Source organism: Crocodylus siamensis, chromosome 7, assembly GCF_052110815.1.
Source record: "Crocodylus siamensis isolate JL-2025a chromosome 7, ASM5211081v1, whole genome shotgun sequence".
NCBI lineage: Eukaryota > Metazoa > Chordata > Crocodylia > Crocodylidae > Crocodylus > Crocodylus siamensis.
Genome location: NC_143401.1, coordinates 4,976,794 through 5,003,127, shown reverse-complemented (window position 1 = coordinate 5,003,127; position 26,334 = coordinate 4,976,794). Strand labels below are relative to the sequence as shown.

Below are 26,334 nucleotides of genomic sequence, written 5' to 3'. Positions count from 1 at the left end.
CAGTACTCCAGCTGCGGCCTCACCAAGGCCAAGTACAAGGGGAGAATGACGTCCCAGGATTTGCTCGAGAAGCATCTATGGATGCACGCCAGCATTTTGGTCGCTTTACTAGCCGCAGCATCGCATTGCAGGCTCATGTTTGTCTTGTGGTCAATGATGACCCCCAAGTCTCTTTCTTCAGTAGTGCTATCCAACGTAGCACTGCCGAGCCTATAAGGGTGCTGCAGGTTTTCCTCCCAAGGTGGAGAACCTTGCATTTTTGGGTGTTGAACACCATCATGTTCTTGTCCGCCCATTTGCTGAGCTTGTCCAGGTCAGCCTGGATCACCTGCCTATCTTCTGGTGTGGATGCTTTGCCCCAAAGTTTGGTGTCATCGGCGAACTTGGCCAGTCCACTCCTGACTCCAATGTCCACATCGTTAATGAAGATGTTGAACAGGATGTGTCCCAGGACAGAGCCTTGGGGGACCGCACTGGTCACAGGGCACCACGATGAGTGACTGCCATCGATTACTACCCTCTGGGTCCGACCACGGAGCCAATTTCCCAGCCAGCGGATCGTGGTGGAGCCAAGGCCACAACTGGCCAGTTTGGCCAAGAGGTGATCATGGGATACCAGATCAAAAGCTTTTTTGAAGTCAAGATATTTGACATCAATCTCTTCTCCCTTGTCCAGGTGATAGGTCACCTGGTCATAGAAGAAAATGAGATTGGTCAAGCAAGACCTACCTGCAACAAACCCGTGCTGGCTATCCCCTGTAAAATGTACGCAATCTGTATCCCTCTAGCCATAGGGATCAACTAGCTAAATGGTTGGGAAGATGACTGTTGCGTTGCAGCACGTGCTGTAGTCTGATGGGGCTTCTGGACCATCCCTTCAGGGCACAGTGGGGGTGATGATGGGGAAGAGTGGCGCTGGGTAACAAGCTGGCCCGCAGTTCTCCTCACCTCTGGTGCCAGAGATGTTCAGGCTGAAATGTGTGGGTTTTCTTAACTCAGGGGCAAGGGGAACTCCTGTGAAACTTCCTGCCTGTTCCCACCCTGCCGAAAGCGGGGTCTCTCGAGGAAGAAGAGCTGCCCAGGGCTGTGTGGGACAGATGCACGACCGTCAGATTCTGCCTTTGGTGGCCAAGGGCTCTTTCCTGAGCCCTGCCGGAGATGCGTCTCTGCTGGGGTTGTCCTGGCTGGGCCTGTGGGCAGCAGCTCGGGCTACTGTCTTCACCAGGATTTGCAGGGGCTGGTCAGGGCAAAGCTCCACAGAGAAATTTGGGACGGCCTCTCCATCAGGCACTTGCTGGGGGATGGAGGTTTGGCTGAACCAGCTGGGAACTTGAACTCCAGGAAAAGGCTCTGGCTGTTGTGTACGTGGATGCGATCGGACCTGGGGGCATGGCAGAGGGGGAGTGGGTTGCGTGAGGCTGTCATCAGCTTGAGATGATTGATTTAGTTCGTCTTCCCACAGACGTGCAAGGCGCTCGGCGATGGGAAAGCAGGCATGTTCCCTGGCCTCGATGAAAGCCAAACAGACACCAGACAGGTGTAGGTGGGACGGGTGTGGAGAGCGGGGTGGGGAGATATTTCTGGGCAAGGCAGGACTGGAACGGAAGAGGGGGAAGAGGTGGGTGGGAAGCGGGAGGCTGGTCCCAGGCACAAGGGGTAGAAGGTGCGAAGATGATGGTAGTGGACGGAGAGACTCGGGGTGAGGGGCAGGATTGGGAGAGCTGGAGGTGCAGGTAGTCCCTGAACCGGAGAGGGTGGTGAAAGGCGAAGGGGGGCCCGGGCCTGCGGTTGCAAGCCGAGGGCATGGGAAGGGTGTGCTGCACCTGCTGGGAAAGGTGTATGGGCTTGCCAGGCCTGAGCAAGGGAGGATTTTATTCAGGGCCAGGAGTCCCCCTCTGCCCTATAATTTCCCCTGCTTGTTGGAGATATTGCTCCCTTCTCTGGCCTGCTGGGCTGTGGCTCTGGTGAATGAGATAGATAGAGCTTCTTCCCATTTCTCATTTCCTCTTTCCTTCATCTTTGCTCATCACCCTGTGTCAGCAGCCCCGAGATAGGAGGAGGGCTGGTGTTGTCACACCCCTCCTGGCTTACGAGGCAGCTTCGCTTCTGTTGCAGGCGCTTCGTGTTGCAGTGTCTCCTGCTCTGCCACCAGGACTTCTGCTTGCTGAATGCCTTGACATGCAAAGTTGCATGCATGGCCCTGCCCAATGCTATCCCTTAGACCGGAGAGCAGGGGATGTGGCATCAGGACCCCTGAATTCAAATCCCAGCTCTGCTGCTGCCTCATTGGGTCGATCTGGATTGAGGCTTCTCACCGCTCCCTGCCTCAGTTTCCCCAGCTGGGCCCAGTAACCGCCTGGTGAGAGAGCGAGGGCGATCGTGTGCATCAGCAATGGTGCTGAAGCCCTTGGAGCTCCTTGGGCAAAAGCAGCAGTGCAGGTGGGCAGGTGTTGGGGGCTGTATTACCCTCCCCCTGCCGCCATGCTCACATCCATCATCCCTTCGTAGCCTTTGCTGCAGTCTCCTGGCCCGGCTATATTTCTCCTTCTCATCTGGAGTTTGTCAGAGTCTGCTTGGTGAGCTCAGCGGCATATTAAATGACTCATGAATATTTAAGAAGCGCTTCCCTTCCCGCTCTGTCCCTTTGCTTCTTGCACATCCGTGGCAGGAGCCTGGCTGGGGAAAGGGGAAGGAGGAAGCCCTGGCGGTGGCCCGGCTCCATCCCCTCGGTTGGAGGGGTTCTGCCCCGTTTTGGCCATGGCAGCATGTATGTGGCAGCATTGCCAGGTGGGACCTGCATCCGTGCTGCCATGGCAGGCCCTGGGGCATCCCCGGTAGGCCCAGGGTAGCTGTGACGAAACAGTCTCATTTCTGGATTCTTTACTCTCGGCAGCGGGCATGGGCTGGCGTTTGGCTGATGGTCAGTGACGGAGCCCGAGGGCGCGTGTCTGCTCTGGGCCGGGCGCTCACCTTGTACTCGGCCACTTCTTCCTCCGTCCTGTCATCTGTTCTCTTACCAGCCCGTGGCTTGTCCCGTTCTTCCCCTCGCCCCCCGTCTGGGCTCCTGCCGCCCTCCTGAGACAGGTGCCAGGAGCAGCACGGAGGCTTGTGTGCCGTGCTCTTTGTTTGCAGACTGCGGCGCTTGCACAAGGGAGAGGAGGCGCCTTTATCATTATCCCCCTTTGGTAGACAGGGATACCTCAGTAGCTCAGAGGAGGAAGGAGACTTGCTGGGGATCACTGAGCTGCATCGGTGGCAGGCCTGGGAGCGGCAGCCGGGTCTCCTGAGCGCCAGCGCCGTGTCTGTCCACCGCATTGTGTTTCACCACCGTTCCCCCCATCTCTCCGGCTTGCCCCCTGGGCCTGCACACCTCTGGATGCGAGGGAGAAGACTCGTGGCAGGATAGAGGGGTGGCTTAGGGTGTCACTTGTTTGCTGTAAGCTTTTGTGTAGGTGCGGTCCCGATGCTGCGCGGACGTTGCTACTGCGGGGAGCTGGTAGGGGATTTAAGCGTAGTAGCTGCTCTCCCGTGTCTGGTTTCCAGGGGCTACAGGCACAGGTACAGCTCTCCCAGCAAACCCCTCCTAATGCATCCGAGGGTCTGGGCTGTGTTCGGGTCTTGCCAGTACAGCTGCACTGATTCGAGCGGGTGCATGCTTTTCTGTACCTTCCTCGCTGACTTGGGCATGCCCATCAAAGCCCCAGTATGGGCACGGTTGTGTTGGCATGACCGTGGCCACCGTTATGGTGGGTACACGGGATTGGCCTGAGTGCTTGCTGTGTCCCTACGGGAGAGATGTGCTTGTCATACTATCTAATAAACCTCTACGGGCAGACAAGGCCTGGGCCCCCTTCTCCTTTCTGTCCCTACTCCGAGATCTGCGTCTTTGCCCTTGACTCAAGGGAAGTCACGTGCAGAAAGCTGGCTCTAACGCTGCCTTTGCTATCCTTCTCCTCCTGCACGTGGCCCCGTGGCCCACCAGGGCAGCTTCCAAGCGGGTCCGTCGAGTGACGTCAGTGGGCCCGAGGGGGTCGGGCTCACCCCAGGGGTTCAGCGTCAGTGGGTTGGGATATTTCATCCTCGCCGGCTGTTTCGGATGCTTTTGATTCTTGCTGCGAAGGGCAGTTGTCGGGCCGGGAGCGTTGGGATTCCACGGGCCGGCCGACAGCTGGCCGTACGGTAGCTATTCCAGAAGCTGCTGACTTTCTTCCCTTCTTCTCTCCTCCCTCCCCTTCCAGCTCTTGCTCGGGGGACGCTGAGGCAATATCCTGTGCGTGGAACCAGCCTTGGCTTTCCAAAGCCAGCTGGCGCAGTCTCTCCCAGTGCAGGAATCCCAGGCACAGAAAGTCAGGTCCAGGCTTATGAATGAAACCCAGGTCCGGCCCGCGCTCAGTTAACTCTTTCGGGGTCAGGTGGGAGCAAACAACCTTGCACTCAGCCCGGAGTCAAAACACGACGTGCTGAACATGGGTTTGATATTGCTCCGGCCAGGCGGCGAGTGCGAGGGGAGAGTAAAAGGGAGTGTGGGGAGGGGGTCCTGCATCCTTCTCTTCCACCATCAGGAAGGCAAATGTTGCGGTCTCATCCGTGCCTCTGACCTCTTGCTTGGCTCCAGCTGGTCTGTCCCCTAGACGCCCTGCCTTCTGTCCCGTGGCGGGGAGAGGCCTGTGCTCGGTGGGGCTCCCCATTGCATTGCAGGTTGGTTTGGACGCCCGCGCACCGTTGTGTTCCCCTCCGAGGCTGGTGCTTGCGGGTCCCTGTGTCGCAGCCCTGCTTGGGGCTCAGCCTGTCCTGTATCCAGCTCAGGCTGAAAGGGGTTTCAAGGCTCATCCCGTGCAACCCCTGCGCCATGCCTGGATTTGTTATTCCTAACCCGCCCCGAACAGGCGATTCTCCGGTCTCTGCTTGATGGCAGCTTGTCCCAGCGTCCAGCCAGGAAGTTCTCCCTGTGATCTAATCGCCATCGGCTTTGACCCCACCACCTCGAGAGCTGTTTTTTCTCCATCTCCTTTGTGGCAGCCTGTCAAGTATGTGAAAACTGCCATCCTTTCCCCCCTGGATCTCCTTTGCTCCAGACTGAACATACTTGTCCTGCAGCATCTTGCTGCCTGCGTGCACGGGAGCACCCAGCCACGTGAGCAGAGGGTTGTGGGGCTGCGTTTGCAGGCAGGAGCCCTACTGCAGAGCCGATGGGCAGGTGTGGACTGGCCCTGCTCCCTTGGGCCGGCGCCGGGAGCTGCGCATGTTGCGCGGGCGGCTCGGGCATGTTCCCACCAAATAAGCGGTGGTGTGCCTGTGTGTCCGCTGGCGGTGACGGTGGCACGGACGCCCAGGGAGACGGGCGTCTCCTAGGGAGCCGGCTCCCAAACTGCTCAGGGTTTCCAGATAAACACTGACACCTTCAGTTCCACCCAGCGCCCGGCAGCTGATAACACACCTCCGCCACGCACCTGCCCTTGCAGCGCCCGCCTCCCTCTCTGAATCACCTCTGCTGCCAGCTCTGCCCGTCTCCCCGCGGTGCGCCCAGGGCTTGGCGCTGATGGGCAGGGGGCCGGTTCGTCTCCCTCCTCCATCCACGCCTGCCGTGGCAGACACATGGGCAGCTGTCTCTCCCTGCAGACCTTCCCCCAGGCCCGTGCCCGCTGGACCAGGGGCTGCCCGCACACTGAGCATATTGCAGTCTTTTAGCTGATGAGCTGGAGGGAAAGCTGGCCTCCAGCCTGCTGGGTCGCGGGAGACCAGCCGGTGCCCGAGTGCTGCTTGCATGGGTCTTGCTTGTTGGCATAGGTCTTCCCTGGGTGTGCGGGGGGCTGGCATGGAGTGGGGCTGCGCTGGGGCACGGGCAGCAGTTGTTCGGCAAGCCGCTGACCTACTTTCCCATTACAATCGAGCATTTGTGAGCCGGGGAAGGAGGGGAAGGTGCCCAGCCACCCAGGAAGGGTTAGAGTTTCTTTTTATCATTCTGCGGGCACAGCCTTCAGATGCTCGACAGGGCCTCGTGGAAAAGCGAGCCGGGCACCGGGCAAAGGTGGGAGCCAAGCCCTGGCTCGGGTCATTGATAAAAGCAAAAGGCGCAACCAGGTTTCTCTGTCTTCCCCCCAATGCCGGGACTGATAGCTGGGACTCAACTGGCATAGCCATCTGCCTCCCTGGTTTGCCAACAAAACCGGTTGTGTTGAATCACTCTCCTTTTGGGGATAAGTGGAAGGCAAATAAATAAAACAGGGTGTTCACCAGCTGCCCTCAGCCGTGGGGTGGTTCCTGGCTGGTGTTGAAGAGCTTCCTTCTCTCTTTGGGTGTTTCTTGGTTTCAGGGTGTGAGGAGGGCAGCTTGGATGGTGGCTGAAACCCCTGGGAAGTGGCGCTATTTTTGCAGGAGGGTTTGGCATTGGAGGGTGGCTCGTGGGGGCAGCAGTCCCCGAGGGAGGCCTGGGGGGCTCCGGAGAAGGGCATGTCCCCTGGGTCGCACCCCGGAGCTCCCGGCTGGTCTCTCCCCACCCGCCCTCGCGCTTCCCGGCGTCCGTCCCCGCTGCAATGGAAGCGACTTTGCTGGGGAGAAGCAGCATTTTTTTTCCTGAGGAAAATTCCATTGTGCTATTTTTAGTGGTGACAACTTGGCTCCTTGCAATCACTGATTTTTTCTTCTTCCTCTGCTAGCGGCCAGGGGAGGAATGTGGCAGGGAGCGAAGGCCTCGCGGAGGGAGAACCAGGCAGGCGTTGATGAAGGGAGGCCCCAGGGCTTGGCTACCTCGGACTCCCGTACCGTCGGTGCGTGGCGCTTCTGCTGGCTCTCCGCAGGGCCTCTGCGCTGCGAATGCGCCGCGCCCCAGTGGGGTCGGACGACCCTTCGCTAGTGCGGCGGAGCCGGGAGCAGCCTGTTCCCTGTTCCACGTGGCCACTCCCGAGCGATCAGGTCTGCTGGGTCTCACGCGAATGAATTCATTGCATCCCCTCCGTCTGCGGCTCGGCGAATCAATCCCTGTGCGAGGGCTGCTGTGCAGCACACCTCAAAACTCAAGTGGCACCCTGATGCCGAGCGTGCTTCCCGTGACCACCCCTGCCCTCCATGGGGTGTTTTGCGGGGTTCCTCCTAATGCCGAAGAGGCGGTGGGTAGGGCCACAGCAGAGTTTCCATACTGCAGTGTGTCCTTGTGGTCACTGCCAGGTGCTAAAGGTGGGAGTGAAAAAACCCCTTAGCATGAACTGTTAGGATGCAGGATGCGGGCTTCTGCCAGCGGCTGGAGACATTTGTGCCAGGAGACGCCCAACTGCTTGGGCATTTGTCTCGGGTGGAAGATGGGAGCTGAGCAGGGCACCGTGCATGCCTGTGGCATCCTCGGCGAGAGGTGGCTATTCTGATGCTGTCGTGTTTCTCTGCCCTGCTGCTTGTTGCTCTCTGGAGGGTGCCCACCGATGCAGGACCGGGTCAGTGGCTCAGTCCCGGCTCCAGCACAGACGGGAACCTGTGCCCAGAGATCACTTGCCCCTCGTGCATGTAACCCACGTGCGGGGTTGGCAGGCTGCGAGGCGTCCACTCCGGGTGAAACCGGGGAGACTGCTGGGGCGGGGGGGAGTGGGTGTGGGAGCATGATATCGAAGCGCACCGCGTTCCCGGGGTCCTGGCCTTCGCCTCGCGGGGCGGGTAAGCTGCAGACACGCACAAAGAGCCATTTGTTGGAGGAACCATCCAGCCATTTCCTAGCCCAGGCCGGAGACAAGGTTTCTTCCCTCCTCCTGCTGTCCCGCTCTGCCGATGAGTCCCGGGGGAGCCGGGCCCCTCCATCAGCGGACCAGAGGGACAAGGTGTAATTCAATCCCTCTCCATCTGCCCCCTGCCACAGCCCTGCCCCAAAACCCCACACAATGGCAGGGAGCGATCGCTGTCGCTGAACAAATGGGGCCGTTCACGTCCCACCTGCTTTTGTCGCTGGTTCCTTTTTTTTCTTTTTTTTTTTTTTTTAGAGCAAATTTGGCTCCTCAGTTCCCAGCCGCACAGCTGTTGTTGGGGGGGCGGGGGGCGGCAACTGGCCTTCTGGGTTTGTTCTGGTGAAAGGAAACCGATACGTCTGCCTACATCTGTGTGGGTGCAGGCTCGGCTCGGAGCCGTGGTGCGGTGATCCCCTCCTGGATGGAGGCGGGCAGCGCGGGAGGCCAGGCTGCGGCAGGATGGAGACACCTTCCAACCTGAATTCCTCTGTTGCTGGAGGAGAAATCTGCAGGAGAGAGAATAGAAACCTACCCCCCCTTCCCACCCACCCCATAAATAACTTGGTGGATTATCTGGCTGCTTTGGTTGCATGGAGCATTTATTGCTTAGAGACCAAACACAGCATGAACTAGCGCTCTGGGCATGCATTGAAGCTGCCTGGGCCGAAATAACCCGAGGGCTCTTGCGAGAGCTGGGTCTACCTGCCAGGGGCCCGAGGGATGAAGTGCTCTGCGTGCCCGGCCCTCTCCACTGTGGATATCTCCCTCTGTGTGGGGGTGTACGTGCTGCCTACCTGCCTACCGATTTGCTGCTTACACCCATGCCAGCCGCTCTACGAGGCTGTCTGACATGCTGGGGACGACCCTGGTGGGGATCGTGGGTCTGTGTGGCAATGCCCGCCCTGTGTGCCAAAGGCAGCCACGCACTCCTGCTTCCAGTTAAACACCCTGGGAGGGTGCGAGCCTGCTGGTGGCTCTGCCTGGCCTTCCTTGTGGCTGCCACATCAGGGCATGGAGCTGTGGAGAGCCCCAGGCTATGTGCCGACTCGGGTCGACCGTCATCATTCCTGCGCCCAGCTCTCCCGCTTGCTGGATGTCACATCTGCAGAGCAAGAGCAGCCGCTCCGTTGCATGTGCCGCCCCTGGCTGGTCCTGCCTCAAGGAGAGATGCTGCTGCCGCGTCTCCATCACGCAGCGACCTCCCTTGTTTGGCTCTGCAAAGTGGCAGGACTCGGCTCGTCGGCCCCTCCAGGGACGGGGCTTGCTCTGGAAATAACAGGTCTGCGCTGTGTGCGGCTGGGAGCTCGGGAGCCTTGTTTCTTCTTCCCCTCGTCCCCAAAGCCCAAGTGTGTGTGCAGGTGCTCGGGGACTCATCTGTCTTAACCGGCTGGGCCTGCAGCAAGCCGGTGGTACAATCTGCGAGCCCCTGTAGGTATAGGGGCAGCAATGCACATGCATGCCGGAAAGGCCAGGGGAGGGCAGACCCTGCCTGGAGTGAATATGTGTATACCTACATGGCAATTAGGACTCATAGTAGAGATGATATATCTTTTATTAGACCAACAAGAATCTTGTTGGTCTAATATAACATATCATCTCTGCTACGAGTCCTGATTGCCTTTTCCTCTAGACCAATATAGCTGCAACTTGGATACCCGGATACCTACATTGCTGTCATCTCAGCGCAGGGTTTTGTGCAGGAGCAAAGCGAGACTCCCCCGAGCTCAGACAGGCCTGTCTGTTGTGCTAAGGGGCATTGTGGGCCTGTGCCCACTGAAAGAAACAATAAGCTTCTCTTACTAAGGATGGCTGCTGGAAATGCAACAACTAATTGCTTGGGACAAAAAATGAGAAAACAGGGAGGGGGAATAAGGGCTCCAAAAGGGGACACTGAGCAGAGCATGCTGCACCCTGAGCCAGATGAAGGAGCCTGTGGATGCAGTGAAACTCTGCCCGGTGACACGAAAACAGCCCCAGGCTCGCTCTGGTCCCTTCAGCTGGAGCCTTTCTTCTGGCCTGGTAGATGGATGGCTTGGCTGGCGCCAGGAGGGGGCATGGGGTCTGGTGGGGCAGGACCCGGGCTGTTCGGAAGCTGTGGTGGGCTTGGTACGAATCCATCTGAGAGAGGAGAGGAATTGGGGTGAAATGCCAATGGTGACAAAGCAACCCCCAGCTCCGCTTCTTTTCCTGGCCAAGAGGCCTGGTTCCCGTACAGCGCTCTCCTGGCTGGGAGCCCCGGCGGTGTAGGGGCAGCTGGAAGCGCTTGGTATGCCCCCAGCCCACGGGCAGAGCCCTGGTGCCGAGCGGGCAGAGCTTGGACCCGTTTGGCTAGAAACGAGCCGGGGTAAGAGTTTATGGCAGGCGTTGCTGAGAAGAGCAGCGTAGGAGGCTTTGTGGGAGGAGCAGGTTGCAAGAGGAGTGGGGGGCGTTTGCCGCGGCTGTGGGCGGGAAGGCGCGGAGCTGGGCGAGGGGGGCAGCAGTGTTAGGAGCAGCGGGGCTCCCGTCGAAGGCTGCCCGGGCATCCGCCGCGCTGCAGGGGAAGGCGCGGGGCGCCCCGCGGCTCGCTCGCAGCTGCATTCCACCGGGATTGCTCGGTGCCAAATTGTGTCTCGAGCGCGTCTCTCCCCTTCTGGGTTGTGTAACTCTTTCGCCATCCGCACACGAGAGAGCATCTCCTCGGAGCGTGGGCCACAGAAGGGCCCAGATGCATTCCCATCCCCGAGGCTCAGGCAGGGGGAGGAACCCCCCGCACCAGCTTCCTGGGTGCGCCTGCAGAACAATTGTTCTTTTTTTAATGAGAACTTTTCATGTTCCAGTCCAACTCGATTCCGAATCGGAGTCAGTCCGGATCCATAAGTGGTCCTACTACTGACAAACATCCTCCACTCCACGTGGGGTTTCAGGTGTTTCCAGATCCTTTGGCGGGCATCCTGTGTACAAGCCCAAGCCCGGAGGTTTGGGGTTTGGATGCTCCCGAGTGCCGCTTGCCTTGGCTGTATGGCCGCAGGAGCAAGCTAGGGAGCAGCCTCCCATTTCCATAAAGCCAAGATCTTCCCACTTGAGCAGCAAGTGGGAGATTTCCTATCCGTTACGTGCTAGAAAACTGGCTATCCTCGGGTGCAACTAGGACAACTGCCTTGGGAGGTCATGGTGGTTCCCAACAATTCTTCCCCCTCAAGAGCACTTTTGAGTACTGAGGTCTCCGGTGTCCTCCCAGCTGCCCTGGGAGCTGGTCTTCCCGAGGCCTGGAGAAGCAGAGCGACTTTCCCACCATCCTGCTTCTCCCCAGTGGTTGGGTTGGGACTGGAACCCAGGCATCCTGCGTTCCCGGGCATGCCCTCCTGCTCCTCTACATGTCCAGGAGTCTGGCCAGCCTGGAAATAACGTTTCCCTCCCCGGTTCAGGTATCAGCCCAGTATGCTCTGTGTGCGCACCAGGCAAACGATCCATGAAAAGCAAACGTGAGGGTGGAGGGGGTGGGGGTAAGGGGAGGAGGCTGGAGAGGGGGGTCTCTGGAGCCTTCAGCTGCCCAGTCACGTGCACATGGTGGTTCTGTTGTTTCACGGCTAATTTGCAAAAAGGTGGGGGTGGCTTCGGTCAGGGGAGGTTTTAAGGCACTTCATCAAATAAGGAGAGGCGCTGGGCTACAGCACAGCCCGGGTGCTGTGGGTGACATCACGGGTGGTCAAAGTACAGCTCCTCCACGGTGGCTGTGGGCTTGGAGCGGAGCAGAGGGGGCTCCAGGGCCGAGCCGGGTCTCCCCTTCCTGAGCGCGGGTCCACCATGGTCGCGGTGCCTCGCCACTGAAGTGGGGCAGGCTCAGCCGGGCAATGAATGCGGAGAAGTACAGGAAGTTCCTGGACGGGCTGAATAACCTGAAAGGTATTTTGTGAGCCTCCCTGCTGGGCGTGCAGGACTGGGAGGTGGCTGCCCTGGCAGCTGGGACCTGCAGCGTGCCAGCTGCCTTGCACTGAGCGTGCAGCAGGACGGGGGTGTCTGCAGGGGGTGGCGTGGGGACTAGAGAGAAGACAAACAGCTGATGAACAGGACCGATGGGGGGGTTCGTGCTGCTGCCGTGTGTCCCCTGCTTCTGGCCAGGTCCTGGTGCCCACTGTCTGCCCAGTACCGGGGAGAGCTAGGCTGCCAGGGAGACCAGGGACTGTCGGACGGCCCTGTAGGAAGCAGTTGAAGTCCTCGCTGTTCCTGCTCCCCCCTGCCCCGTCCTACCTCTGTCCCCTGCATCCACACTTGGCTCACAGCACGGCAGAACCGGGAGCAGGGGGCTGGCTGGGGTCTGCAGGAAGGGGAGGCTCTGTTGCAAAGGCACCGGGGGAAACAACGCGCTTTCAAGAGAACCCCTGTTGCGAGTGTGTGGCAGGGGGTGGGGGACCGGGTGCCGTGGGAAGGGGCTGGTTTGGAGGGCACCCTTGGCGTTGCTAGCTGTGCTCAAGGGGCTCTTTGCAGAGTGGAGCTGTCTGGCCCAGGCTTTGTGCTTTCTGCTGGCTGAGTTCATTTCATTGTGGCACGTGGCCGTGTGTGACAGGGCCTTGGGATGGTCAGAAGTGTTATGCTCTGGCGCCTGGCTGCCAAAGGGAGGACCTGGGAGCACTAGGTTTGAAGCGCAGCCCCCACTCCCATCCCTGGGGTTTTCGCCCCTGACTTCCCAAGCCCCCATCACCCTCCCACGGGAGCACGTTGCAGCCTGTATCCTGCAGGAGCACCGGGGAGGCAGCTCAGTGCCATTACCCCTTGGGGCAGGTGGGGATCAAGGCACAGCAGCTGGGTGACATGCCCCAGGTCACCCCAGGGAGCTGTGCCAGAGCAAGCCCCTGACTTTGGGTTTTCAAAGTCCCAGTCCTAGGATAACCTGTCCTCCCTGCATGGAGAAGCTTGCCTGGTGGGTCTTACCTCCCTGCTCGGCTTGCAGGCTCCTGGGATTGCTGGACCCTCAGCGGTGAGACGCCCACTGTCCTCCACCGTGCTCCTTTCTTTCAGCTCCTTCTCTTTAGCCCAGGGCTGGTGCGGGAGAGGCTGGGAAGCGAATCGGATAACTGGATATCTGATCCTGCTGCCTCTGGCCTCCGACAGCAGGTGGCTGGCAGGCACCCGGAGGCAGTTGCCCGTTCCTCCAGAGAGCCGACGCGCCTGGGGAAGCAGCCGAGCCACAGGTGGAAGGAGGGATGGGGGCGACACGGCTTTGTCTGAGAGCTCTTCAGGTACCGCGCCGCCTCTCGGGGGGCTTCCTTGCAGGCAGGATGCTAGCCTGCTCCCGGGGGCCAGCTCCTGTAGGAGCTGCTGATAACTCGTGGCCTCCCCACCCGTGGCTCAGCCCCTGCTCCTGCCTCTGTCGCCCTGCTTGGGAGCATCCTCCCTTGGGAGCCGGCACGGCATTTCTCTTTGGAGTCCGTGGCACAAGCATGCTCCACTCTTTCCTCCCGTGGGCCAAGGGACCCCATGCTGCAGGGCCCTGCTTCAGTCCTGTCCTGCGGCAGAGAAGACTGCTGTGGCCCGCCCAGCGGGGTCCCAGTTCCTTCCTCCCCGCCTGTGGCCAGGGTTGGCTAGGAAAGAATCCGGCTCTGAGCCCCATGATGCTAACTGGGAAGTTTTTGGGTGGGCACTGGCACGTCACCGCTGCGAGGAAGGTGATGGGAGGTGAATCCGCCTGCGCATCACCCTAGGACTGTCTGTCAGCCTCCTCTTTGCGCTTCTGGGCTCCGCCAGCTGATCCTGGCTGCTGCTGGAACAAAGGTGAATTGATTTCCTTGTGTAAATTAGCAGAGCGCCAAAGCAGACGTCATTGCACCGGCTCCCTGCCTCCCTACTCCACCCAGTTCTCCCTGTGCGGGGTGCAGCATGGACTGCATTGGGGGTTAACTCCCACCCCCCGAGCCGCGTTGTGGCTGACAGCTGCCCGCGTTAGCGCGTCTGTCCAGCAGTAACATAACTCACTGGTTTTATGCTGGCGCAGTGTCCGTCTGAAACGTCTTGTTGCTGTTCCTGCAGCTGGCACGGGGGATCAACGAGCGCCGCCGCGGAGGCGGGGGGCAGCAGGCAGGATCCTGGCCGGCTCCACCTCACCCCTGCGCCTCCCGCCCCCCCCCGGGCTGGCTCTCCCCGGCCTGTGCTGGAGGGTGGGGGCAGCTGTAGCACAGACGGGTGCGGGGCAGCGCCCCGGCCCAGCCCTGCTCTCAGCTTTCAGCCGGCTGCCTCGAGTTCTTGGTTCGTTCTTTTTGATTCCCCCCATTGTGTGCTGAGCATCTGTCTCTCCAGGGGCCGTGCATGGGGGGTGGTGGCGGGGGTCCCCCTCGCTCGGCCCAGCTGACACTGCCTTTTACCCACCCTCTGCAAGGCCTGACGTCTCTGCTGCCTTTAAACTGGGTCTCGGTTGGCTCAGGGTTGGAGCTAGGCTACATCCCAGGGCATGGGTGGAGGGGAGTTGGGGGAGATTGGGTCCCTGCGGCGTTGATCTCATGATGGGGGCCCGTCCAGGCGGCTTCATTGTGGCACTGCCCAGTCATGTCTTGCAGCCTGGTCCCGGAGCACAACCTGCTGAATTGGGACGTGGAGGAGGTTGCGGCAGAGCTTGTGTCCATGAGCTGTCGGGTGCGTGGGTGTTGGTGATTCCTCCCTTGCTCTGCAGCTTGTGACTGTCTTGTGTGGTCTGGTTCCTGGCCTCCCAGTTGCAGGCTGGGGGGTGGGGAGTGGACTTATGGACTTGCTCAATTTTTCAACCTTTTATGTGCAAGAGTTGTAGGCAAACAGGCCTTGAACTGCAGATTTTTCCAAGCCTGTTGTCTGCTAGAAATGATTGAGATATCCAACAGCCTCTGGGTCACTTTTAGGCCATTTGCCAGGACCGTTGCTTTGAGCATCGACTCTCTGTGGCATGGAGAGATGCACTGCATTAAGGTAGAGGAGGTCTTGCAGCACGTCAGTTGAGCTGCAGTAACTCTCGTGTGTCCGCTCTGTCACACATTAAGTGCAAAGTTACCCAAGGTAATTTAGAAGTGGTTTTGTTCAGGGCTGAACTGCAGGTAAACTTGGTCTAATTTGTTCTCCTCTGCATACTTTCTGCTGCGTGGTTGATCGCAGCAGCCGTTGAATTCATGGCTCGTTAAAGTCTATCTGATTCCTCCTAAACTCTTCATTCCACAAGTGTTAATGACCCTCTCTCGTTTTTAACGGGCTGGATGGCCCACTAATCAAGCTAGCCTTTTTTTTTTGCGCAATTTTGCCATCTGTTAGCTGCTCCTGGTAACATGGCTCCTACTTCGCAGCCCTGCAGCCCGTTTTCAGCTCATACCAATTAAGTTTGATCAAAGCTAAAGCAAATATTAAACTGAATAATAGAGCCCTAGCCCCCTAGCGTACTAGCAAAGCTTCTGCTTTCTTTTTACCTGGAGGAAAATGCATGCTGGGTTATGTGGGATGATGAACAGCATAATCTTCACCCCCCTTTTCAAAATCCTAGATCCACCCACATAGGTCCCCTGGGTGTTCTTGTTCTCTGAGCCTTCAGGAAGCTGCTAAGAGCTGCACAAAAACGTTGCGGACATTTGTACCACTGTGTATGGGTGCAGATACTCATAGCACGTCTCTGGCCACAAATTTGTGCAAGCTAAAAAGTTCCCGTCTGGCTGCAAATGCAAGGCTCACAAGCCCTGTGAGAGCAGATCTCCGGTTCCTAGTCCTGCAAGCATTGCCTGAAGCGTGTTGCCCCTGCCACCTTGCAGAGCTCCTAACTGCTCATGTGGCTTGTATCCCTGCCAGCGCGAGTCAGGGATTTTGAGGGATGAGCAAATCTAGGGCGGTAGGGAGAAGCACCGGGATGGCTGAAGCCTGAGGACAGCAGGCGGAGAAGGGGAGTAGGGGACCCATGGGAGACGGTGCCTCTGTGGGCATGCCTTTGCCCAGTGCAGGCCATGGGGACCGGCCTCGAGGAAGTTTGGAAGAGGCAGATACAGCGACAACATATCCCAGCTCCCTCGTTTTCCATGTTCTCGAGACCCTTTCTGTTTCACCCCCCGCGTCGTGTCCAGATGTGCGTGGTTCTCTGGAGACCTGTGTCCAGATGCTGAAGCGAAGCCCTCGGCCCATGCCTGCCACTGCAGGGCTGGGACAAAGCGGGTGGAGGGCAAGGTTTGGTCGCCACCTGACCTCCCCCATTTCTATTCACCCGCCCGCCCGGGGAGGCGCAGGCAGCACAGCGGATATTGGCCTTGGAAGCATTTCATATGTAAATGCCTGCGTGTGTGAGTGCAGTCCCCTGACCCGGGCACCCCGCCAAGGTGGCTCTCAGTGATGCAGAGTTTGAGCAAAGGGCTGGAGAGTTTCCCATCTGCTCCCGCCGGATCGGTCCAGGAGGTGGTGGCTTTGCCAGCTCCGTTCCAGTGGACGCGTGCTCCTTGACGTCTCGGCGCCGGGATGAGGCCTTTGCTCCAGCAGCCGCTGCCCTTTCCCCGGCTTTGCCTCTTTGCAGAGGGGGCCTCGAAACGCATCCAGCTGTGCCTCCAGCCTCCCAGTGCGCAGAGGAGGTGGGTTCTCCAGTGTCCTGTTTCCTTCCCCCTCTAGAGCTGGGGGTTGAGGAAGCAGATTTCCCTTCAAGTGCTTCCTTTACTGGAGGTCATCTGGGGGAGTGGATAGATAATGCAGCTCACTGAACCTTTCCCGAAAGTTTCCTGTCTCGAGTTTCCCGGGGCAGCAGCCTGTCACCACCCCAAGGCGACTGGGCCTGCAGACTTGGCACAGAGAGGCTGTTTGAGTACTAATTTATTGCGGGGTTAATGTTATCTCAGCTGTCGTGAGGAGCGGGTTCGGTTTCTCAGCACAAGCGGGCGTCTCCCTGGCCTTGCCCAGCGTGCCTCAGAAATCGTCAATCAGGACTCGTAGCAGAGATGATATCTTTTATTAGATCAACAAGATTTTTGCAATAAAAAATTCTTTAATTGGGAATCGTCTGCGTTCCCTCCTTGGTCCTTGTCTGCTGCTGCTGGCTGGGCTCTGTGCGGAGGTGAGGTGGGGGATGCCTGGTTTCTCCGTGCTCAGGCATCCGTGCCTGGGGTTGGGTACTGGTATGGCTGGGGGCACGGGTATGGGGGGGCCTGGGCATCCCTGGGGTTGGGGCTGTCTAGCAGCTCTGGGCACATCTCTTGGGTTAGCTCCTTCTCCTAGGGCTTGAGAAATGGGCCAGACACCAGAGGCGGAGGCGTGGGAGACTCCTACCAATGAGCCCTGTTCACTCCAGGCTGTTTCTTGAGCCGAGGCGCTAATTCAGTCTCCATGGCTTGTGCAAACCTCAGTCTCTTGTACTTTTTGCAACCAGGCACTTGCCCGCCGGGCTCCTGCCTGAACCCCCCTGCATATTGCAGTTGCCGCAAGCCGCGCTTGAACTGGTACCCAAGAGCTGAAGGGCCCCGTCCCCTTATCAGGCGGCTTGCGCAGCTCTTGTGCTCTGCCTTGGCAGGGGTGGACATCAGGTCACAGCTGGACCTACGTGGTTTTACAAAACAAGGGGATGTTTTCTTCTCCCTGCTATACCGTGCGCCCCTGGGTCGGAGAGTCTGCAGCAGTGCCCGCACGGGGTGAGGTGGGATCGGAGGGTTGCCAGCAGCCTCTGAGTGGAGTCACTCGCTGGGGTTTGGCGCCCAAGTGAAGCCATGAGATGTGTGTCGGGTCCTGCCAGCGCAGAAGCCATCAGGCTTCCTGCATGAACCTGTTGTTACTGCTTTGAAGTCACGAGTGATGAATTTTCCCATCTGGTGTCTGGCCGGCGGGCCATATGTCGATGGGGATGTCTCTTTTCTGAGGCTAGCTGGTCAGCCCTGCTGAGCCCTTTGGTGTTCCCCCTCCAACTCGCACTGAGTGACACGCTGGACGCTCCTACCAGGCCACGGCTTGCTTGGACTTGCTCCTCTTGTGTCCAGCAAACTCCTCCACCCGAAGCTGACCTCTGAGAGGTGACCCTCCCGTAATAGGCTTTGGTTGCATGTGATCCTGGCTGGCTGCGATAACACATGACAATAGCACTGATTAGTAGTCCAGTGTGCTGCGGCTGCCGGTGAGCCTAGCTATGCCGTAGCAACGGTCAGACCGTGCGGCTGTGGTTCTGCCGTGGCCATGAGCGTTCAGGTGTCTAGGGGCACCTCGCTTGTTGTGGGAGTGTGAATCCACCGGGAGACCCCGCATTTTAGCTGAGAATAGAGTTTTTGACCTGGCTGGTAAGTGATTGCAGGATCCGTCCCTGTGCAGAGCACGTTAGCACTGAACTGGATGAACCCCTGGCGCGTTCGCTGGGGAAGGTGCTGAACGACTCTGGTTCTGGAAGAAAAAGGTCTCTGTTCCTTAAGAAGCACCTGCCCCATCGGCTTGGGGCACGGGACCCCGCCAGCCTCCTGCCCCGGTGCCAGGCCAGTGCTCTGAGGGAGCGACGATGCCAGCGGGTGGGAGGGGAGGGAGCTGGCATTGCAGCTGGCAGCGTCGTCAGTCCGTGCCTGCGGGCCAGGCCGTGTCCCTGTGCGCACACCCGCGACACTGTTGACTTTTGGCTGGTCATGTGAGCTCTTCCTTGAATAGGAGCCCTGCTCCTGTGGTAGCAGGCGGGCTGCCCCGGGTGTCCTGGAGCGATAAGCAATCGGAGGTGGAGATCTCTCCTTGTCACCGCAGGGCGGGGGCCCCTTTTCTCTGAAACGGCGTGTGGCTCGACTCCTAGCAGTGCCAGCGCGCTGCTGCGGTGCCCGGCTGCGGGCGAAGAGCTGGGGCCAGTTACCTTCATCCCGGCCGATCCACTTGGCCAGCGTTTCGCTCCCCCATCCTGACCGGGGAAAGGCAGGAGAGATCTCGGGCTTGGGTGGGGAGACCTGCAGCGCAGGGCACGTGCTGCACCGTCCCGTGGGCCCCGTCAGAGCTGCCTCTTTATGCCTTTCCTGTGAAAGCAAAGGGGAAGTGTCGGTTTGTCCAACAGCCTGTGCATGGCTGAGGAAGGAGGGTGCAGTGGTATTTTTTGCTTGCTGCCTCTGCAGCTTGCACCACCGCATGCGGCTTGTACCACCGCGTGGTCCTGCCAGCACAGCTGGGTAGCTGGAAAAGCTCATGCCCCCTTCATTGATGGACCAGGACTGCCTCGCTCTGCTGCCCAGCGGGGGAGCGGGTGCAGTGCAAAAACCCCATGCCAGGTCTCCATAAAAGGGCTGCGCTGCCACGGCTCTGCTGGCAAAGCTGTGGTGGGAACCACCCCAGAACGTAGCGCCGGTATGAGGTTTGACGGGGATTTGTATAGGGACGTTCTTGTCCCAGGCAGAGGGTTGGACTGCATGAACTCTGGAGATCTCTTCGAGCCAAATTCGCCATGACTGTATGATAGATGAGCCATTTTTGGGACAATATAAAAGAGACTGAGTGGGAGGGGGTCAAATGCAGGTGGAATTGAGAGGCGCCACAAGCCTAAGCTTTTGCTAGAGGGGTCATCTAGCACTGGGAGAGTTGGGTTGGATCAGGAAGGTGTGAGCATGTGTCCACCTCACTCTCATGTGTCTGGCAGCGTGGTCGTGTCTCTAGGTTTCAGGTGCTTTTCTAGTTACCTGTCGCTCCTGGCAGGAGGACCTGCCGGTTAGGTCTGGGCACATCTCGTTGGCACGTGGTAGGGACGTGGTTCGGGACAGGCGGTTGCATCGGTGAGGGGGTGTGAATGATGCTGCACTGCTTGTTGTGCCACACCAGGCAGGGCAGGGTTAGCAATGGGATTATCCTGTGTGCTTTTTAATGGAGAGGCAGGCGAGGAGGTCTCTAGGGAAGGGAGGTTTTAGCCCTCTTTAGTTACTTATTTTTTTCTAATCTCGATTTCCTCGCTGCCTTGGCTCGGTGCAGCGAGGAGCTGCCCACAGCAGCGGGAGATGAAGTGCCGGGTTTCAGATCTGCTGGGAAGTCGAGAGCGCGTCCCGAGCTGAGCTGCGCGGGCTCCAGCAACGGGGGTGTTTATGCTTCGGGAAAGCGCGCTGGGAAAGATCAGGACTTTCCGTTGCGGGCAGAGACAACGCAGGAGTCAGAGCCGGGAACCAGCACCCGCGAGTCAGGTGCCAAGCCCGAGCACGGCGTCACATTTATCCAGCCCTTTGTCATACCAAAGCGTTTACAGGCCGACAGCGAGGAATTGCTTTGCTTTCCCTCCCAAGACGCAGCCGCTACTCAGCAGTGCCCAGTGCCACCGCGGGACAGGAAGGGGAGAGGAGCATCGCATCCATATCAATTGGGGAAGCAGAATTGCAAGTGCCCAAATTAGATCTTGGCCAGGACGTGGGGTTGTAGCCCCCTCCCCTGCACCCTTCAGAGAGCCCCGGTTCCTTTGTGATGGGGGGGTGGGATTTCAGCCTCGCGTCTTTGTGAAAGAAAGTGCTCACAGCAGCGCTGAGCCGCTACTGCCATGCTGGGGCACTGAGTTGGGCACCGACTCCCAGGGAAGAGTGCCATGGATGAAGTCACCGCCCTCGCTTCCTGCCCGCTCCCGGGGGTCTGGCCGCCGAGCACTAATCAGGTTTCACGCTGCTTCGCTCCTGCCATCTAAGGAGGTCCCGGCGGGAGGTCACGCGGTGCCTCCCGTTGAGAACCGAAGCCATAAAGAGGGCGAATGTTGCTTCTATCCCGGCCTCCTTTTTCAAGTGGTGGCTTTGAACCCCTTTGCATTCGCCCGGGCTTCAAGGCCAGCGTGAATGCTTCCACCCGCTCGCCACCCTCCTGGGCCCAAGGGCCAGCTCCTCTCTCCGTCCTGGCTTCTCGGGTTCAGTCGGAGCCCGCGAAAGCATTAGCTGCAGGACCTCCTGCTGGGTCTTCCATGTCCGGGGGTCTCCTCCGGAGTCTGTGGGTGCATGTGTAACCCTGCACGGCTGTCCACGCAGCGCTGGGGGTGCTCCTCTCCCCGGGACGGGGCCGCGGGCAGTTGGTGAGGGCCCCTTTCCTAGGTGCAGGGTGTCCGGGGGGGGGCGGGGACGCCAAAGCGACGGGGACTCGCTGGGTGATCCAGCTGGAGTGGGCCGCCGGCGCGGAGCCCTGTGTCAATATGCAGAAGGGGCGATCACACCCAAAACAAAGTGAAGATAGTTCCCACAAGCCTAACATTTTCATATTTCCTCCGCTGCCAAGAAGCCTTTGGTTCGCGTTAGAATAACAGGCCTGTTTGTGGAGACACCAGGCCTTTTGTTAGGCAGCAGAAAAGGGTTTTTGATTCGAGCAGTCTCTCTCGCTCTCCCTGCCCCCCCTTCTCTCCTGGCTTTCCTGTTTCCTAAGCTGCTGTGGGAAGGTTGGAGTGGAAAGCCTGGCCCTGGTCTGCCTTTGAAGTTCCTGCATTGAGACGGACATCCCTGCCTCGAGGCGGACTCCCGTGCTCGCCTGAGTGGCCCGACAATAACTCGCCCGCTGCATGGACCCTGTTCGGGGTCAGGAAGAGCGGAGCTCGCTGGCCCGGGGGGTGACCCTGTTCTCACTTCCTGAAGCCAGGCTCCTGGCCCCTCTTTGGGAGGCGGGGGCTGTGCAGCAGTGGGTTGACTTTTTGGGCTGTCCAGGTGCAAACACAGCCCAGACCGGCCTGGGCGCTGTGCTGTTGCCTTGCTCCATTCACGGCATGGCCGCTTGGGCTCAGGGATGCCCCCCTGGAGCAGGTGCGATGACTTCTTCCGGACGGATTCAGGCTGGACCTGAAGCAGCTCGCTTTGGGTTTTCCCACTGGGGGAAGGAGCCATTGTTTTCTCTCCATGGTCGGCGGCCTTGACCCGGATGGGATCTGGATCCTTTTTGCTGAGCTCTGGCTGCAGGTGGCCACCTGAGCACAGCCAGGTCTGGAGAGCCTCTGCGGTCCGCGGGCTCGGGCTGGCGCTCTCTGTGTGCGACGGAGAGCTGGGAGCTCTTCTCCGGCTTCTGGCACCAACTGGGTTGAGGGCCGTAGGCAAGGCGTTCTCTGCCTTCGTGTTGTTTTCTCCCTCTGGCAGGCAGGTTGGGGCTTACCTGGGGAATATTTGCCCAGCACGTGGAAGTCAAAGCATGCATGAATGCTAGGCACACTTATGACTCCAGCGATGAAAAGGCTGGGAGGTGCCCCCGGAAGCATCCTGTGCTTTCTTGTTCCTCCCCTCGGAGTGATGCGGGGGCAGCCGGGCTGGGGGCAGGAGCAGGGGAGCATCTGGCTTGGCATGTGCACATGGGTGCCCCCAGGCTTGTGGGACACCCTGCCGGCACATCCTTGGGCAGCGAACTGAGTGCGCTCAGGAGTGGGAAGGCCTGGTAGGGCAAAACTCATATGGCCGCATCCAGTCTAGCAAAGTGTTGACAGCAGCACAGGTGGCTGGTTCAGTTTTCCCCTTCTGCTCCATGCTGCTTTCCAGAGGGCATCCCACCTGCCCCCCCCAGAAAGTTGGCAGCCGTATAAAGCTGGGATTTGTGGCTGGAGAGCGAGGCCTCAGTGAGTGGCACAAAGGATCCGACTCAGCCAGGTCTTTTTTGGAGATCCTTTTATTCCCTGTCCGACCACTTGTCTCCTCACCCCTGGCAGCCTGCATTGAGAGCTGCTTCACCCTGCTGCTCCCCGGGCAGCGTGCCCCTTGCCGTCGTCCTCTCTTCCTCCAGACCATGCCCCGCAGGCTGCTGTCGCTCCACATCGCGTCTGCATCCAGCGCTCCCTCCTCTCTCTGTCACTCTGCATCTTTCTCTCCCTCCCCTCCGTTGGCTTCTCGCCGTCTCTCAGCCTGCATCTCCCTTCCCTTGAGTTGCAAACCCATCTCCCCTTGGCTTTGCTTTCCCGAGTCCCTTGCTCCAGGAGGTCGGCGAATAGACGGGGACACAGTGGGGTTCACGTAGCTGCTTCTCTGGGGTGAAGAGTCATGAGCTCCTTAACGAGCGCCCGCACCGTGCGACTTCCTGACGGCTGTGGCATCGTGGGGGCTGCCGCAGACCAGAGGAAGCTCCCCAGAAGTGAAAGTCTGCTGTGATGAAGCCTGCATCAGCACAAGCCTAATGGTCCATGTGATAATCTGGGGATGATGCAGAACTCGTAGGCTTGGAGTTTTCCAAACCAGAAAACCGGGGGGTGTCGGGTTGTCTGCTCTGACCACCTGTTTCTCATATGCCATTATGTTTTGCACGGGCTGAAAGGCCTGGGAAATATTTTAGGCGACCCCCAAGGGAGAGATGCGTATTGATTCGGGAAAGTGCAAGGCTCACGGCTTGCCAAGAGCCAATGAAAAAACCTAGGCACTTGGAGAGGAGAGGACCCAGGCTCTGGCTGGGTGTGAGGGAGACCTGGGGGCATTACCCATGTTGTGCTTTGGCTGAGCTAGAGGGCGGCGTGCCCGTGCGAGCCCAGGGCAGGCACGTGGCATTTATGGGGCCGCTGCGGCAGGGTCTTGGCTGGAGCAGGCAGAGCGTGTTCTCAGTAGCGTGCCTCGAGCACCCGTGACACGAGAGCTGTGGAAAGAGCAGGCATGCTCTGCCTGGGAGTGTCGCTGGCAGCACCCCGAGCTCGCCGAGCCCCCGGGAGCCCTGCGAATCTGGGTCGCCCAAAAGCAAGTTCCACCCAGAGCAGGAGGTGCGATCTGCTGCCTGGCGCCTCCGGGGATGCGGGCTGCGCTTCGCTCCTCCCTGCTCTAGTTTGCAAGCGTCAGGGCCTTGGGGACCCAGGCGGGCTTTCCCAGCGTGCCTTCAAATGCACCCTTTGTGCTGCTGCCGCTAAAGAAACTTGGCCCTTTCGTGCTACTTGACAACGTCCTCTGGCCGCAGGGTCACTGGGGCAGGCTGTAAGTCAGGGAGCAGGCCTGCACGCTTAGGGGAAGGATCCTCCTCCTCCTTGCTAAGCAAGTGGGGATTGAGCAAGCATGACCAGCAGCCCCTTGGCAGGCCTGGGCTGCTCTGCTGTGCGCCGTATGGGTGCTGGGTGCACAGGATCTGTGCTCTCTGGCTGGAGCAGAGTGGACAATCGATGGTTGCGGTGCTCATAGCCTAGAAGCACATCTGGCCGGTCTGCTCTGAATTCCAGGACTGGCTTTTCCCCGCCTCGGTGAAAGAATTGAGCCATTTGGGCATCCCCAGTATAGCTTTCCCGTTCCTTCGGGACCCTGGAAGCGGGAAATCAACCTTACGCTTTCCCTTAGGGATTTATTCGCCCTGCGCATCCTGGATAAGGAAACCATTCATCTCACGGTATTCCCCAGGCAGGGAAGTCAGCTGCCCGGATGTGCTGCCAGCCGTGGCTGCGGAGTTTCCAGCTGGGCTGTATGCTGACCGTGGGGAATCCAGGCCACGCCATCCCTTCACTGGCACGCCAGGCTGCTTCCGTTCTCCTCCTCCTCACCCCACCATTTCTGTGAAAAGCCCAGGGCATCTGTGAGGGCCCAGCGAGCAGGGTGTTGGATAAAGGGTTAGTGGTGAATAATTAAGCCATGTCCAGGCAGTGCCTGAATTGCACTGTTTGCTTTGTGGAAGGAAAATCAGGAGTGAGGTTTGCTTCCAGCTGGGCCATCTTATCTCTGCCGCTTGCCTTCCCCCACTCTGCAGCAATGCTGTCCTTGCTGCCTCGTCCTGGGCCTCCACTTGATACGAGTCCTTCGGTGGCTTTTGGGAGCGGCTGCGTGCAGGTGCACAGAGGGCAGCGAGCTGAGAGCAGCATCTTGCTCAACGGGAGCTGCTTTCTGCTGGTGCAAGGGTTGGAGGGGGAAAGCAGGTTGGAAGGGCAAACTGCAGAGAGGCTGGGGGCTTACACAGGTGTGCACGGCTCTCCATTATCCCCAAGTGGAAAGCACCATGCTATTAGAAGGACACAAGCTTGCTCTGCTTGCTCAGCTGCCCTGACATGCTGCCAGCCTTGCCTGTCTGGACAGTGTGAGAAAGCCGAAGTGGGATCCATGTCGCTGAAGAGGAGAAAGGTCACCCCTGCAGGAACCTTGCTGCCCCAGTGCCCTGATAGCCCCGGCCTCCCAGCTCCTGCTGTGCCCCTTGGTAGGGTGCCGCCAGCCCCTCGCTTCATCCGTGTAAGTAACTGGGGTAGCACCCGTCCTGCCAAACCCGCCGTGGCTTGTGGGAGGAGACAGACCCGCAGACACGGCGTCATCAGGCTGCCAAGGGGGAAGTCTTTTCTTAACGAGCTCGTTCCTTCTGGTGCCAGGCGGCTGCAGAGAAGAGGAACCGGCTGTGAGCATTTCATCCCTCGTGCCCGCCAGCTTCCCTGCCGGTGTTTCTCAGGGCATGGGCTTAGCGGGAATGGCCCGTGGGCTGGCTGGCGGGTTTAGCGGCCCGCATCCGAGGGTCGGAGATGATGCTTGGCAGGCTGGAGCCGGCAGGGGAGGTTGGACTTGAGTCAGGGGGCAAGAGTTCTCCGGTGGTGTAGTCCTTGGGAGATTTTCTATGGTGGGCGGGGGCTTTGCTTTGTCCGCTTGACCTGTGCTGGAGCTGACAGACCTTCGGCTGACCCTGGCGCACAGCTCCGTGCAGTTAAACATTCACTTGTTCTGGCATTGCCTATTCAAATGGAAAACTCGGACGGGGTTGCGGAGGGGGGAGCGATGGAAATTTGCAGCTGACTCCTGAAATAAACGGTTGTGTTTTTCCCCTCCCCTTTACCTACCCCAGGTGAGCCCAGAGTGATCCTGCCCAATTCTCCATAAAGCAGCAACAGAAACGGGGGGGGGGGGTCCTGAACACCTTGGGACCCAGCATGTTGCTGAGAAGAGCAAAAACTCACGGCACTGATGCATACGCCCGGAGTACCAGGCGGAGACTGAAAGGGGTCTGCAAGGTCACCAAACCAGGATGTGTGGTTGGTGTCTGTGCTAGGAAGATGGGTGTTTTCTCCCCAGAATGTCCTGCCTTTGCTACCCCCAGGCCTGGCGGGCTACCAAGTACTTGTGGATGCTGCAAATCGATCCGGGGGGGCTGGAGATCTGATCTGGAGTCGGGGCCCAGGCTACACCTCTGCGTATGTGCCATTTTTCCTGCACTGGCATCTGAAGAAACTACATGTGTCTGTGCATGCAGGAGTCGGTGATTCACCTGTAATAAAAGGCATTGCAAAGCCCATGCTGGGGCTGCCCGACTGGCCGGCTCCAGGGAAGGTGCCTTGTAGCCCTGGCAGCCGGGGTCTGCTCTCCCCGCTAGCCGCGCAAGCAGCATCGTCTTTCTTCTTCCATGTCTTTCCCAGGCCGCCGGGCTGGGGTGGCAGGCGTGGTGGTGGCTGGTGTGCCTGGGAACAGCTTGTGGTCCTGCCTGTGCTTGCAGGAGGGTGTAGCGTCGGCGTGCGTGTGCGAGCCTGTGTGTGTGCCAGACGCTTTACTGCTGACTGTGTGCGCACGTGTGCGTGCGTGCTGGGCTGCTTGTCTTCTGGGTGCTGGTTCATGTCTCTCGCTCTTTGTCTTCCTGGCTCTGCCTCCCCCCAGCGCCTGGCTGCGTTTCTGATGGCAGCGCGGTCTGTGGTTTGACTTGTGGAAACCTGCCGGGGATGCAGAAGCCCAAGCTGATGGGACTCTCCTGGGATGATGGGGACATAGGCTGCTCCACCGGAGCTGAGGGTCTGAACGCCTGGGCGAGGGGCAGAAAACTGTGTCTGGCGCTGGGCTGGGCTTCCTTCCTCAGTGCCACGGCGCGAGCCCCTGGTGAGAGG

The 26,334-nt window shown here is 59.3% G+C and overlaps 1 protein-coding gene across 11 annotated transcripts in view; it reads left to right on the top strand.

Moving 5' to 3' along the window:
- Positions 1-26,334, top strand: part of MACF1 (microtubule actin crosslinking factor 1) — a 225,318-nt gene that overhangs the window by 20,773 nt on the left and 178,211 nt on the right. The window contains exon 1 of one of the 11 annotated variants that reach the window (XM_090058659.1): positions 11,434-11,588. The exons of the other annotated variants lie outside the window; for them this stretch is intronic. Within the exon in view, the coding sequence (XP_089914785.1) occupies positions 11,537-11,588 (52 nt within the window). The 5' untranslated portion in view covers positions 11,434-11,536. Of the gene's footprint in view, positions 1-11,433; positions 11,589-26,334 lie in introns of those variants that run through there. 11 annotated transcript variants of the gene reach the window in all.